This window comes from Mytilus californianus, unplaced genomic scaffold (genome assembly GCF_021869535.1).
Source record: "Mytilus californianus isolate M0D057914Y unplaced genomic scaffold, xbMytCali1.0.p SCAF_1, whole genome shotgun sequence".
Lineage (NCBI taxonomy): Eukaryota > Metazoa > Mollusca > Bivalvia > Mytilida > Mytilidae > Mytilus > Mytilus californianus.
The window spans coordinates 93,098,888-93,114,596 of NW_026262581.1; the positions used below are offsets into that span (position 1 = coordinate 93,098,888).

General features: G+C 32.1%; 1 protein-coding gene across 1 annotated transcript; it reads left to right on the plus strand.

Moving 5' to 3' along the window:
* The first annotated feature begins 3,887 nt into the window (after positions 1-3,887).
* On the plus strand, positions 3,888-8,933 carry LOC127726341 (potassium voltage-gated channel protein Shaker-like). The gene has a single exon (XM_052233701.1). It carries the CDS (start codon positions 4,695-4,697, stop codon positions 6,042-6,044), a length of 1,350 nt encoding a protein of 449 aa, XP_052089661.1. The 5' UTR covers positions 3,888-4,694; the 3' UTR covers positions 6,045-8,933.
* Positions 8,934-15,709: the final 6,776 nt, after the last annotated feature.

Here is a 15,709-nt window from a genome sequence, read left to right on the forward strand (position 1 = left end):
TCCAGAGCACTTAAGATCATCCCCGGTTGTGATGGGGTTCGTTTTGCTCAGTCTTTTTTTTCTATGTTGTGTTTTGTATACTGTTGTTCGTCTTTTGGTCTTTTTTCTTTTTGTTGCCATTGCGTTGTCAGCTTATTTTTGACTTATGAGTTTGAATGTCCCTTTTGTATCTTTCGCCTCACTTTTTTAACTCATCTGACCCACAAGTCAAGATAGCTATTCTAATCACTTTGCGTCCGTCGTTAACTTCTACAAAGATCATTTACTATGAAAAGGCCGATTGGAACCAAACTTGGTCTCAATCTTCATTGGGTTATCTTATTTAAAAAATGTGTCCGATTTGTTTCTCCTGTCAACCATCATGGCCAACATGGCTGAAAATAGAACATAGGTGTAAAATGTAAGTTTTGTCTATTGTCTTGAAAAAAAAACATAAATGGAGAAAATCTGACTGGAGCAAACAAGTTCAAAAATTTGAGATCGACTTACTGATCATTTAACCAACATTATCAGACGACTCTTTGTATGAGTTATTGCCTTTAAATGACAATATTAACCAATTTTTTTATCATGTTTGCCTATTATCTTGAAAATAATAATGGATAACGAGAGACATAAAATATCATAAATGAACAGCAAAACAAGTCCTTGTTGCCAAAATCGCCAGTCGAATTTTTATAGGAGTTATTGCCCTTAGATGACGGTTTTACTATTTTTTTTGCGTTTATGTCTTTTGTCTCGAAAACTATAATAGAGAGATCACGAAATTGTCATTTGACTGCTACTATGAGTTATTCCCCTTAACAGATAATTTTTAAGCTTTTTTGCGTTTTGGACAAAATCTATAGAAAATAGAGAGAAATTGAACCGATTAAAAACAATACGCAAGAGACGACCAACAAAGCTGAAATAGTCATTCCACTCTTATAGGAGTTACTGCTCTTTAAATAATGAATTTAACCCGTTCTTGTGTTTTGGATAAAAGCTATAATAGTAGATAGAGGTCAAGTAATAGAGGGAAAATGATCAGCAGAACAGAGATTTAAATCATGAATTATTTCTAGCATACAATGTTGGAGAGTGGCCATTGTTGAAGAAGCAAATAGATACAGGTGAGCATATAGGTTTTTTAATTATTTTGCGACCTGCAGAGTAACAAATACGACTGCGACCGGACCATTGATAAAATAAAATAGATTTAAGATGGGATGAATTTTCAAATATAAAATATAATTGTAATTTTGTGTTCGTCACACCAAGGCAACAATTCAAAAAACAGAAGTCGCAGACTGAAGGCAAATGAAAAAAATGACAAAAAGAAAAGAGAAAAAAGGGCAGCAAGTAAGGGCCTCGGTGGGCATGTGGTTGTTGTTTATTTACAGTGATCACAAGCCTTTCGATTCTGGGGTTGTGAGTTTGAACCCCGCTCGTGGTGAGGAGTGTTCGACTCCGATCTTTATTAACAACAATTACCAGGATTTCATGAGGAAGGTCGGTGGTTCACACTGTTTTTCCCATCAATAAAAAATTGACACAATGATATAGCCAAGGTAGCTGATAGTGGCGGTAAACGTCAACAGCAAACAAACAGCAATGAATAGCCAAAAAAACATTACACAGAAATAATTATTTCGATGCGAAAAAACCAATCGAATAATGGAATGTTATTACATTTTTTTTGTTTTTTATTCTAAGAAAGAAAAATTGAAAGTTGACATAACTCATAATTTGGCAGATCAAACTATTTTTGATTTTAAGAATCAAGTACTTGATTTGGTGATATAATTTTTCGTTTTCTCTTCAACGAAAAATGTTACTTGAAAAAAACATTTAAGTTCAAACTCAGCATTAAAGTAAACATTCTAAACGCTGAATTGATAGATGTGTCGGGTTTTGTTTTTTTGTTGTTGTAAAACACAGATCCGAATTCAGTCGATTTCGGAAATTATTACATTGAGGCATGTGAATTGTGCATCTCGATTGCATTCGGAACTATGAGTTGTATTGAAGGTCGTTAAATAAACCCCCTCTCAGCAAAACCTTTTGATTTGCCTCATTCGAGTACTGTATATTCTAATTGTTCACTACTTTTCATAAAAAAAAGAAAAACAAAAATACCGAACTTCAAGGTAAATTCAAAAACGGTTAGTCCATAATAACTTACAAAATCGAACGTTATCAAACAACGGAACGAATGAAAACAACTGTCATATTCCTGACTTGGTACCGGCGTTTTCCAAAGGAAATGGTGGGTTTAACCTGGTTTTATATCTAGCTATACAGTTGTTTATATTTTCGTTATATTGACAAAATTGGGTGACCAACCCAAGCAGACATAATAGTTAAATGTGACAATAATTAGAATCCAGCACCCAAAACTGTGTAAACATACATCACAGACGTACAACAGTTACACAGCTGACTAAAAAATTCAAACAAAAATAAGAATAAATCTAACAAAGAGACAAACAAAAACGTTTTTGTAGTTGATAATAAATCAATACCAACAATCAATCAATCAATACAGACGCCGCTAAATAGTACATACCGTATATAGTATACACTTTAATTAATTTCGGTCTATATAATTTCCGGTTCATGAATACCGTAATTTTGTACTAAAAAGGTATATAAGATTGCACATTCAACCTTCAGTTTAGAAAGTTATAGCTATTATGTTTGAGGATTTTTATGATATCAAATATTTTAATGATTTTAAACTTTTGTCGTTGTGTTTACCTGATGAATGTTCTAACAGAAGCATGTGTCGTAAGAACAGAAATCAATATACCCTACTGTTTTGCCTAAAACCCCTTCATTATTTGCTTTATAAAAATAAAAAGTTTCTACTGTGTTAATTTAAACAACAGTTGCTGTCTATCTATTGTAGTTTTAAATTTAACATGTTAGCAACACATTAACGTGTCCTGGACCTTTTATATGAAAATAAGGAGATGTGGTATTATTGCCAATTAAATGACAATGCACAAGAGACTATTGGACGTGAATGTAGACGACTTACAGGTCATCTTATGACCTCAACCCAGTACAGTAACAACATCGCCATAAACATTAGGATGTGATATTCCGTGTGTATTAAGGTTTCTACAAGTACAGCCAAACTTCAAACTAAATATTCGTATCTATGAAATGAAATGCGTCTAAAATCTATAGTTTTGTTCATTGTTGAAGGCCGTACAACGAATAACAGTTGATTACATCCTCGTCATTTGGTCTCTGGTGGATAGTTGTCTCGTTTGTCTTTAGTGTACAACATGTATGTCGTGTTATATGGAAAATTACAATAAGGTCGATCAAACACAAAAATTAATTTGTGGACCTAAAAAATGAAAAAAAAAACAGTATTTGATTTGACTCGTTCTGTAAACCATACAACCACTACGTAAAAAGTCAGACAAATGCAAATATCGAACGAATCGAGCAAAATATCTAAACAATTGAAAGATATCTTAAAACAATCTTCAGAGCTGATATATTGAATTTGTACAAACGAATTGTCTTTAACTGAATTCTTTTTCGATTACACATCCCTCTATATTTACTGTAACAAATTGATGCGTACAAAGATAAACGGTATTTAATACTCAGTTGGCAATCTGTTTATCCAATAAAATGATCTTATTGACCGTTCGTAAATTAAACACTCTATTAATTATTGTCACATCGATTTTATTCAGTGCACAGATGTATGTCAATAAAGTTTGAAAAAAGTATTGGATTTATTAATTGAAATAATGATCATAAAATACACAGGAGGCTGGTACTTCAATTGGTTGCTCATTCACAAAATACAACATGCGCTTCTATACGTCTGTATACAAAATTGATAACTAATAAAGGTATTGATCTTTGAAGCTTCACAACAAGTTGTCTTTATATAGTCTCAACAAGAATGATTTTTATCACATCATCTCAACTTCTCATTTCATGTATGATCAGTTCATATTTCCATGGTGTAGTATGTTACAACTCAGTGATTGTAAATGACTTAAACCTAGTCAGATCGTCAATTAATTATTAATTACCATCAACTAAACAGTTCAATGTTAGTCAATGAAACTGTGGACTAATGCCTAATTACTTGCCGAAAACATGTGCAATAAATGGAAAGGAAATTCATCAATGTATTTCATGGATAATGTATAAGTGGTTCCAAAACTAAGTGTTCAATATCTTATGGACTGTCAGATTATATTTACAAAGAAACCTTGGCAGGTAATTGTTCTGTACTTAATATTCTGTTGTAATGAATATTTAACGATGAACAATGACTAAAATACGTTGTTTATTATGAATCGAGGTGCGTTAATATTTTATGGGAAACTAATTCCAAAGGAAAGCTTGGAATCCAAAGTACTCCCATGATATGTTGTATCTTGTGTGTAACGATGATGAAATCGATCTTACTAGTTTCAGTTCATTTCTCCATCGGATAGCATTGGAAACTTTTTTTTATTTTGCTTAATACACGTACCTGTACTATTTCACGATAAATTAAGATAGATAATGGAAGCTTGTTTTTTCCAAATCTCGGTAAAGATTTCGAATAGATAATGTTATTAGAAAATTGCCGCTGATAAAATTATGTAGATTAGGACTTTGTTGTGATTTAGGATAATGGATTAAGGAGTGAAAATATATCCATCATCAGGCAAGGTTTATTAATTAAAAATATGGCGGTTGTTTCGTTAATGAACCAATCAAGGTATAGGCGTCCAGTAAGTCGACCTGACCGGATGAATGATATTGAAGGAGACCTTTGGTTGTTCCAGTCTCAAGATTCGGCAAAAGGAGCACCACATGCGTCATTAGATGAGGACGATAACGAATCAGAAATATTAGTGTATTTACAAACATGTTGTGGCGACAGAACCGATCAACCGCATCTTTGCAAACTACAGACTTGTGAGAGAATTACGATAAACGTTAGCGGTATGTATTATGAAATTTGGGCTTCCGTTCTGAATAGACACCCGACTACTTTATTGGGTAGTCCAAGAAAACGATTAAAATTCTTTGACAAGAGACGAAATGAGTACTTCTTTGACAGACATAGACCAACTTTCGAATCAATTTTCAACTATTATCAATATGGTGGGAAAATAATGAGGCCAGATCCTGTTCCAGATGATATATTCTTACGTGAACTCGATTTTTATGAAATTGAAAGAGAAGCAATTGATGAGTACAAAACGGAAGAAGGTTATACCACTGAGAAGACTATACTTCCTACTCGCATGTGGCAAAGAAAACTATGGATGTTGATGGAATATCCGGAAACAAGTATTTCTGCTTATGTGATAGCTCTTGTCTCTGTTTTTATTACAATGTTTGCCATTGTTTTATTTTGCATTGAAACACTACCAAGTCTTTCGGAAAATGAGTGCAAAGACGGAAAACCCAATTATGTTGAACCGTTTTTCATTTTGGAAACTATTTGTAACATCTGGTTCACTTGGGAAGTCTTCCTCAGACTTATTTCTTGCCCCAATAGGATTACGTATTTCAAAGACTTTAAAAACATTGTAGATATTGCTGCGATTGTACCGTATTATGTTCAGTTAGGAAATATGATATCAACCGAAAATTGCGTTAATGGTGAAACTTCTGGAGCATCGCTTGCCTTTTTGAGAGTGTTCCGATTAATACGGATATTTAAATTAACTAAACATTCTGCTGGCTTGCAAGTTTTAATTTTAACATTCAAAGCCAGCATCAAAGGTCTTTTGTTGTTTCTTATAGCAATGTTTGTGTGTATACTGTTGTTTTCAAGTGCAATATTCTATGCAGAACATGGATTAAAGGATTCTCAAATACACAGCATTCCAGATGGTTTTTGGTGGGCAGTAATAACAATGTGTACCGTTGGATATGGTGACAAAGTGCCCGTGGGGCCTCTTGGAAAGGTAATCGGCAGTATTTGTGCGATCACCGGTGTCTTGACGTTGGCCATACCAGTTCCAATTATCACTGAAAATTTTAACAAATTCTATGCACATAAAACTGGCAGGGGTCGTATATAGTGAATGTTTTATCATAAGGTAGTTACTTAAAATTTCACTTACATTCTCGTTTTAAAATTTTAAAGTTTGGTTTGAAAGACTTGGATAGTTGATTAGTTGTACAAACACATTACTTTATATACTGCAGCACTAGTAACTTTTATATATATATCCTGGGCTTTACCTCCAGTTGCAATCTAATCTTATAGTTGAAATCCTAAACATTTCCTAGTGATGAACTTTATACTTTACACTTAAAGTTTTGATTAAGATTTATGCACGTCAGCCATGGTCCACTATTCAAAATTTCAAATGAAGGTTGCATTCTGATTTCGTCCTATTGTCTTAGTGTGTTTATTTTTCAATCAGAATTGTGTATTATCTTTTCACTATTTTTAATGGTTATTGTATACCTTTAAACTAAAATGCATTTCAACATACATACTATATATACACACGTTAGTAATATATTTCCATACATTATCATTTAATTAATACATGATATTTTCTTATTTTCACTAGATTAATATGGTATTTTCAAATCTTTCAAATTTTTATTATCCAAGATTTATTGTACCTGTGAGTTCATTAAGATAAATCCATATTCCATTGTTTTAGGGCGTTACAAATGATGTTACTAATAAGTCATTGAAATCAAAACTGTGGTTTATGTAGAGTTTAGTCTTCAGATCTATTTCACTTTTTAGCTTTCATCTTTCATTTATATTCATGCACTTTTGACACAATATTGCATTTAGATAATTTACGCGTTTTATATAAATGAAAATGTACATTCAACGAAAGAATCCATAATTTCTTCTCACTAGATATAGAGGGTTTTAACAATTAATGGTAGTTTTTCAATTGTATCAATTAAACGACCAACGTTTCCTTAAAATATTCGAAACAAAATGACACATGTGTAGTGTAGGTGATTTACGGCTCCAACCTTTTTTTGTTTTGCCTTTACCATTAGTATAAAACCTTAGTTTCCAGAATCTTCACTTACATGTTTAACGTTTTCAAAACTTGGAAGAGTTTAGAGAAGGCCACCATGCACCATTTTATTTTGTTGTTGTTGCTAAATCCCACTTTAACTTTCACAAGAATGCTTTCTTGACATGGACATAATTATTTTACCATATTTCTTAACTGGTAGCATTTATGTGATTTTAAATTAATAAGGTTGTGTATAAATTTTCGTTTTTAAGCAGAAAATTTTATACGTTTATACCTTCATTAAAAAGTTGTTCCAATTGCAGGAGGCTTTAATGAGAGATACGCAATGCAACAATTAATGAACTACCATTCATATTGTCCGTAACTGAAAGGTGTTTTTCGAGCTCGAAGGAACATTTTTCAATTAATAACGTATCTTCTAAACGTTGGAAAGTATATAACAATACAAACTGATCTGAAAAATAATGAACTTTCAATGTGGTATATTGTCGAAGATAGTTATAACTTAGAAGTTTTGAAAAGCAATCTTAAAACTCAAATAATTTTAAAACAAGAACAGATTAATGCTTAATAAACCATTGTCCTTATTTCTACATTGGCGAGACTCATTAGCGATACTGACATGTTAAATCCTGTAGTCCCTTTCTATATTCCCGCACAGTGGTGCGACGGAGCAGACATGTTGTTAGCTTTTCCTTTAAGAAAATCAGCAGAATATTGATTTAAAGTAATTGTACATCTTTGCTTACTTTCTTTGTTTATATGTAATTTATCGAATAATTTTTTTATGTCATGTTTGGATTGTATAAATGATATTATTTACTTCTCAGACTGCGTTTTCTTCAAAATTAAATTTATTTAACTTATTTGATGAATTAGACAAGAAATGGCAGTCACTTGAGAATTTTATTATTTGCGTCAGAATTTTCCGAGTGGAAAAGCGAAAACTCAACCGTTCCTAGAATTTAAATTGGAAATTAATATGAAATTTTAAAGCTTTGGCTTTGCCCAGAAACAAGAATGGATCAATTTCATAAATTTATTATGACATACCCGATTATTGAGCTGGTTCATATTGTTGTAACAAAATCAATAAGTCTTTATTATCTTGTTTCATTTAAAATATATACAAAAAAAATATTTCCTATCGTCTATCCACTGGGAGTTGGTTAAACGGAATTATTCTATAAATTGGCAGGAAAATATAAAGATAATAAAAGTATCTTTTCAGAAATAAAACAGTTTTCGATATTGACAGGAGAACCTGTCTTGGGCATTGGCTTTCTATATAAAGCAGAGTTAATCAATATATTTTATGTTCCCCAAAGGTATAACACACATATATTTTTAATGATAATTTTCTAATTTTCTACGCTTATGGTTTTACATCACTGTAAAAGTTCAATGATCTTTGTAATCATGTACAACGTATATTTGAAGCTTCTGAAATGATGTATTGAACTCATTTTGTACCTGTTTTTCGAAAATTCGCAACGTTTTTGTTAATATTTTTTAACTTTTTGTTCTTTCTGACTGTTTTATACTTTCCAACGTAAGTGTGTGCCCTCTGGTTGAGATAAGTCTAACTTACTTTATTACTGTAATTCAAAAATGTTTTGGATAAAGAAAAAAATCCTGCTTTGAAGCTTAATGATATAGTAAGATACAATTTATAGAGTTTTGATAATTCAATAATTCCTTAAGACGTTTTTATGTCAGAATAAAACAAATCTTGTAACATACGCAAGTGGTGTCTTCCATTTTTCGGCGATTCTGAAGCCGGAGTAATGATACATCAAATATATATGGGAATATTTAAAGACCAAAAAGAAACATATGGTAAAATAAGAGAAATAGTCTTTTTGTGATTATTATATTTTTAGTTTAGTTTGTTTGAGATAGTTTTTTTTATGATTATTTAGTAATGTTTGCCTCGTGAAGGCATGTACATGTAATCTGTTATTATCAGTCAGTCGGAACTTCGTCCAACTAACATAGCTCAGTTACTAAAAAAAAATTAAAAAATCAGCCCGAAACATAACTGAACAGAACAATAACGAATGGTCTTATTCGAGATAAAAGATTTTTAGAAAAGAAAAAAATGCAGTTTCTTTTATTTCATTAGCATTGATAAACACAACAATTATGTAAAATGTATACTGTCTTACCAAATTATGTTTGATATGTGCAAGTTCATACAGAAAACTTTTACTTTAGTGAAATTTCTGGAATTATATTGGATATCATGTTATATATCAAATCAAACAAAAAATAGTTGACAGTATATCAATTATAACTATATTAAGAATAAGTCGCATTCTAATAATAAGCCAGTCGTTCTAATTTAAGACCGGAAGTCTAATTTAAGACCGGAAGCCAGCCTTATACTTTCCCAAAATAGTCAGAAAGAAGACTTTGTTCGATTTTTTCAAGTTATTTATGAAACCTACATGAGAATAGTGCTTAGTTCACAAGTTCAGATGCATAATTATAGTTTTTTTTGTAATGTAATGGTTTTTAAAACAAATTTTAGTTTAACATGATCATGATGATTACCAAAAAAAAAGTCAAGGAATGGAAAAGTGTACTATTACTTTCTCTGTATAACTGAAGTTCCAAGTTTTCTTATATATACTCTTTACACATTTGAAAAATATACAATGCATACAACTCTGAAATATACTGAAAAAGTGGAGGGTTGAGACATATGTATGAAAAAAAATTATAATCCCGCCACTTGTTCTCGAAATTGCCTGTCTCAAGTCACAGCCTCGTCAGTGCTTGTCTTTTACAATTATTGAAATTAGTGATAATAAGTGAAAAAATTCAAAAAAAAAAACAACGGCCTAATTTATGGTAGAGGCAATAAACGAAACAGAAATATGACAGACACCACTGAATTAAAGGCTCTTGATTTGGAACAGGTACATAAAGAATGTTTGTGAGCACTCAACCTCTCCTACTAACCTGAGACAGTGGTGTTACAACACAACATAAGAAAAAACCATAAAAATCACTTGGAAAAGGCTTGACTCATCAGATCGGCACTAAGCATACAAAAAAAACAACACAAGGTATTGATCTTAGCTGGAGTACTAGCAATTATATTGAAAGCTAGTCCAAAGTCTATTCCAACTAATAAATAAATCATGTTTCTAGCCTTATTTATTTAATATTATTTATATTAATATTCTGAAAGTTAACTAAAGAAGATCTATAAGTAAGAGATAACTTCAAGGTTATTTTCATTAACGAAAAGGATGAACAACGAATTGCATTTTAATGATTTTATTTTTGTCAACAATACCCCTTTTTCTCAAAAGAAACAAGACAAACTATAACCCAAATAGATAGATTTTTTTTTACATAAGCTTAAAAATGACGCAATAGAGCATTGGCCTGATTGACAAGAAAGGGCAAAGTTAATGGTTTTATTTAAAAGTCACCAGCTGGCTTTAAAAGTAAAGACCCCAAATTTCCTCGTTTAAGATGCAAAATTCGCCTCGTAGCTAATGTAGCTTCCATAAACTGGGAGCGCACATTGTGTGTGCTTGGTCCAACCTCAATGGAAAACTACTGTATTATACTTTATTAATATAGTGTTCTAAATCAAAACATTCCAATAACAAGCTCAAACAGTATTGATATGTATTATTTATAATGTTTTACAAGGTATGCATTACACTGAATACAATACTAGCAACTGTGGATTCAATATTAACCATGCATTCGATAATATGTATTTAAGAGAACAAAAAACACCAGCACAATCAGTTTTCTTCTAATATCAAAATATACGTGAATAGAAATATATTTATACACATTACTGATATTTGTTACACCGTTTTTGTAGAAAAATTTCTATTATTGACATTTGACATTTTTAACGTTTACTTGTGTTAAAATTTATTGTACTTGAGATTTAGATTTATTAATGATTGTTATAGTTAGACTTGCATGAACTATTTGTTTTCAGAGAAGATAAAAGTGATAGTTTGTGGCCTTTTGGATTATCATTATAAATGCTAACTGATATTTATCTTACAATCATCACGCGACTGTGTGCAGGCAGCTAATTCAAAAAACAACGTTTTGATGAAGTCATATAATATTTTTATTGGACCCAGAAAGACCCTGTGCAAGAACCCTTTTGATTTTAATGTTTGAAACCATCCCTATCTTTTTACTCATTGAGCAGTCAAAATGGATCATCCCCCAGAATTGCTTGAGAATATAATTTACAAAGACCTATGAAAAACCCTTGTCTCTTGCATATTCGACCTGAAGCACATCTTCACCGAACGCAAGCAACGTGTCAATGAAAAAGCTCAATGTAGTAATAACTAAAAAAACTACTATACTGAAATGAACCTAGTTATTTTTATAAACATTAAAATAACTCCTGCAAGCGAAATCGGTAGTGTCGAACATTTTGAATCGGGGTCATGTTATGGTTGTTATTTAAGTATCAGTGAGTTAAATAGTGGTATTATTACGTATATAATTAGACTGTTTTAATAATCACTTTAAATAAGATAAATGCACAAATAAAGTGACCTTTGAGTGAGTTGTTTTTCTTTAATAAGATTTTCTCTATCACACTGATTTATAGAGGTTAATCCAATTATTATACGGCTTTTTGTCCTGCCACCCGCACAAATAACATTTGTGGCTTATCATCCTATCATTTGTTAAAAGCTATACATAACTAATGGAGATTCGAGTCAAATAATTAATGACTCGATCTAGCATAACAAATTTCAGTTGTGTATGAAAAATTTAGATACATCTTTAAGATGCTTTAATCTTTCTTTTGATTTGGGGTCTGGCCAGTAGAAGAACTTACGCATTTCTTTCCAACGTGAGTACGCGAGTAATAGGCGGAATAAAATGCAAACATTGGATTATTAAAGCGCGATTTGAACTATTGAACCTGGAAGACATATTTAATCAATTTATTCTATTTTCATAGCTCTCTAAATATTTAACTTTAAGTTTAATTTGAAGAGAAACATGTATATCATGAATCGCACATTTATTACCTTTCTAAATATATATAAAATAAGGAGATGTGGTATGATTGTCAACGAGACAACTATCCAACACAGTCCAAATGGAGCGGATTTGATCACTATAGGTCACCGTATGGCCTTCAGCAATGACCAAATCTCATACCGTAAAGTCATCTATAAACAGCATGACATAAAGTGTAACCATTCAGACGAAAAAACAAAGGCCTAATTTATGACAAAACAATAAACGAAAAACAAATATGATAAACAGTAACCAACGACAACCACTGAATCACGGGCTCCAGACTTGGGACAGACACATAAAGAATGTAGCGGGGTTAAACATGTGTGTGAGCGCTCAACCCTCCCTAACCTGGGACAGTGGTATAACAGCACAACATAAGCACGAACCGCAAAAATCAGTTGAAAATGGCTCGACTCATCAAATCGCCACGAAGCACTCAAAACAACTTACATAAAGACAAAAGGCACACAAAACCGATCTAAGAGTAATCACAGTTGTTGCAAGCTAGTTCAAAACCAATAACAACTGAAATCAAACATGTTTTCTACATGCCAATTGTCAACCAATGTTTAAAGTCTTCAATTGACTTAAAAGTTCTGGAAGTCACCTACTGCTAAAAATAACACTGCATTGTTTTCTTAAGGTCTCAATAAGAATAGTACAATGTACTACATTGACCCTTAAATTGGTGCTTTCTTGCAAGAGTAAATTTTGGCTCAAAATGGTCAATGTATAATATTCATTCTGCAAAAAAAAAATCATTTATGTAAATTCATTTGCTAGTTTTATTAAACAACAACACCAAAAGCACTGTTTTCTGGCAGAGTAGAACTACTATAACATTTGTTCTAAATGCGAGTGAGTGAATTGGTGGTGTGAAATTTGTTTGCTTCGACAAATTTCCCAGATATACCACCCTTTATGGCAGACAAAAAACAAGCTGTTATGCAAAGTTTGCCATCTACATGCTACAATACATCATATTCTGCATTGTCGGGCTATATATCATTATGTTTATCTAAAATTAAAAACTGAATAACACAAACAATTACATAGTTACGTTGTAGAAAGAATTGTTAGTGTTACCGGTCTTTCATTCGGCTATTCAGACAGTAACTGTACGCTATAACGAAGCAGCGAAGCTAAAATTATTCTTTGTGCGTCATAGTGAGACGGCAGCTGTGTAATTTCACTTTCTGTTCAGTGTTGGTGTATACTTAGTATTAAGTGCTTTTCGGCATTCGGAAGGCTTTATTTCCACACTTATTTAAATTTAACAATTCGGAAATAAACGAAAAGTTTTCTTTCCAAATCTGTCAAAATGCTCACTACTTGGCATGTTTCGTACGAACGGGGTCTTTAATCTGCAGTTATACGACTGAAGAGTTCGTCACTGGTTTATCAATGGGATTTTATTACACTTTTTGATAGTCTGATAAACAAATTTACAGGATATCTTATGCTCCCTAAGGATGATTTGCGGGGGTAAATTGGAACTGGATTTTGCAAATATACGGAAGTATTGACAAATCAAGTTTAAAAAATACAAATAGTCACTTCCACTAACTGATTAAATGTAGAAAGTTGGTGTGAAGTCAGTTATTTTCCAATATTGCTTGAAATTTTGAACATATACATTAAATGTAAAGAAGTTAATTAAAAGGGTGTCGAAACGTAAGCAACACCCTTAACTAAGCAAATCATATAGTCAATTAGAGAGGGGTAAAGTCTTCCGAGAACGTCTAGAGTACAAATCCACCATATAACCTTTATTTTCCATTGAAAACAAAACGCGTTAAATAATCGTACAATATATAGGAACCTCCGCCTACCTAGTTTACACGGCGGTATTCGACGTATGTCAATAGTGGCACTGGAACTGCTCTTCGGAAGCACCTGATTTAATCCCCGCTTTTTTATGAGTTCGCATTGCTCTAATCTTAATCTTCTGTGTAGTGTTCTTTTTTTTACTTTTATTATACCCCACTCTGAATGTGGGGCTTTATTGCAATCATCTTGTCCATCCGTTTGTCCGTACAACAAATATTTTCGTCACATTTTTCTCAGAAACCACTCAAAGGAATGACATCATATTTGGTCAGCAGCTTTACTTTTGATAAATTAATATAACAAAATATGTTGAAGGATGATACTTTTTAACTGCCTCAAGAATCAATAAATGTAATATCGACAATTTTCATTCAGCGCACTTTTATTGTCGGTGATTCTTACATTTTGTCTGTTCCTTTCAGAATTAGCTAAAAAACTGGAAAAATGACGCGAAAATAACCTGAGCAACTTCAAACAATCTTAGGACACATTTTTGCATTAGGTTGTAGATTGTCTTTGATTTGTATAACATTAAGTATAATCCTAGGAATTGTATGATAGAAAAACAAAGGATACGGGGTACCATCCACGACACAAAAGCAGTATGCACAGCAAAAAACACACAAAAAGCAAAGGAACAGCGCTTTTATTGCTGTTCTTCATCTCAGAGTCACAGTGAGGCCTTCTACACGGAGCAAAATAAAAATCTCTCACTTCACTGCAACTTTAAGAGGGCCCCTAGCACCGGTTTGAGCGGAATTCTTTGCAAAATGATTCGGATATAAAGCTATTACATTGTTAACCTTTATATCAGAAGTTAAAACAGATATAACTGTCATCAGTGCCTTCTAAGACTAGTATAACAGGTAAATAACTGCAAACTCATTTCCCGTCCCGTTTCCAAATAGAAAGGTTTTAAATGGAGAATCATGAAAATAAAAGAACGAACATATATTGTGTCTGTAGCTAGTTGAATGTCTATTCGAATTCAATGAAATCATACCCTATCACACACAAACATGAAACAGAAAGGAAGTAAACAAGTATATGTCTTTACTGGCTTTTCTCTCTATTACTTACTAGTACATTGTACATTGTATTAGTTAAGGCTAATATAGATACATAGAAAGAAGAAGAAACAGCACATATACACATTAGAATTAAAAGTTTGACTGATACATATAATAATATTATTTTTAACAAGCTGTTTGTCAACTTAATGAATGAGGGTACTCAGCAGTTTCGTTCTTTATTTTGGACAAGTTCGTAGGATAACATGAACCTTACAGAAAATTAACCGTTAAGTAGATGCAAAACGTTTGTCATTACTTAGCTGGTAAAAACTATAGACATGAAAAATGTACAATAAGGCTTTTAATGGATTCTTATCGGTATAAGAAAATAATAAACAACTATTTAGTTGCTATAAATAGTATTTTACAACTGCTATTATATGAACATGGAAGTCCCAAGTCATAACTTCGGTTAGTAGGGTAACTTTAGTAATGTTTACTACCAAACCATTTTATGAGCTATAGCCATTTTTGAGCGTCCAATTTTAGTCTTTCCGTTATTTTTCTTTTACATATTAATCGTTCTTTCTGTTACTTTGGGCCAAATAAATTCAAATAAGGTAGATATATTGCGTGGGAGGTCTATATAAATATTCTTTTTTTTTTGTTCCATTTGGTTGTTGATTCTTATTTGTCGTTTTCCGTTTTCGCTTTTTCGTATTGCAACTGCAAGGTTAATATTTTTATAGTTTATATTAAGTGGCCAACACGGTTGCAATGGTGCTACACACACATATATATATATCAAATGGTCAATTCAATAACTCTACGATCTCGATTTTAACA

Excerpts from the sequence above, each read along its gene's own strand:
- LOC127726341 (XM_052233701.1), top strand. The coding sequence starts at position 4,695 with ATGGCGGTTGTTTCGTTAATGAACCAATCAAGGTATAGGCGTCCAGTA.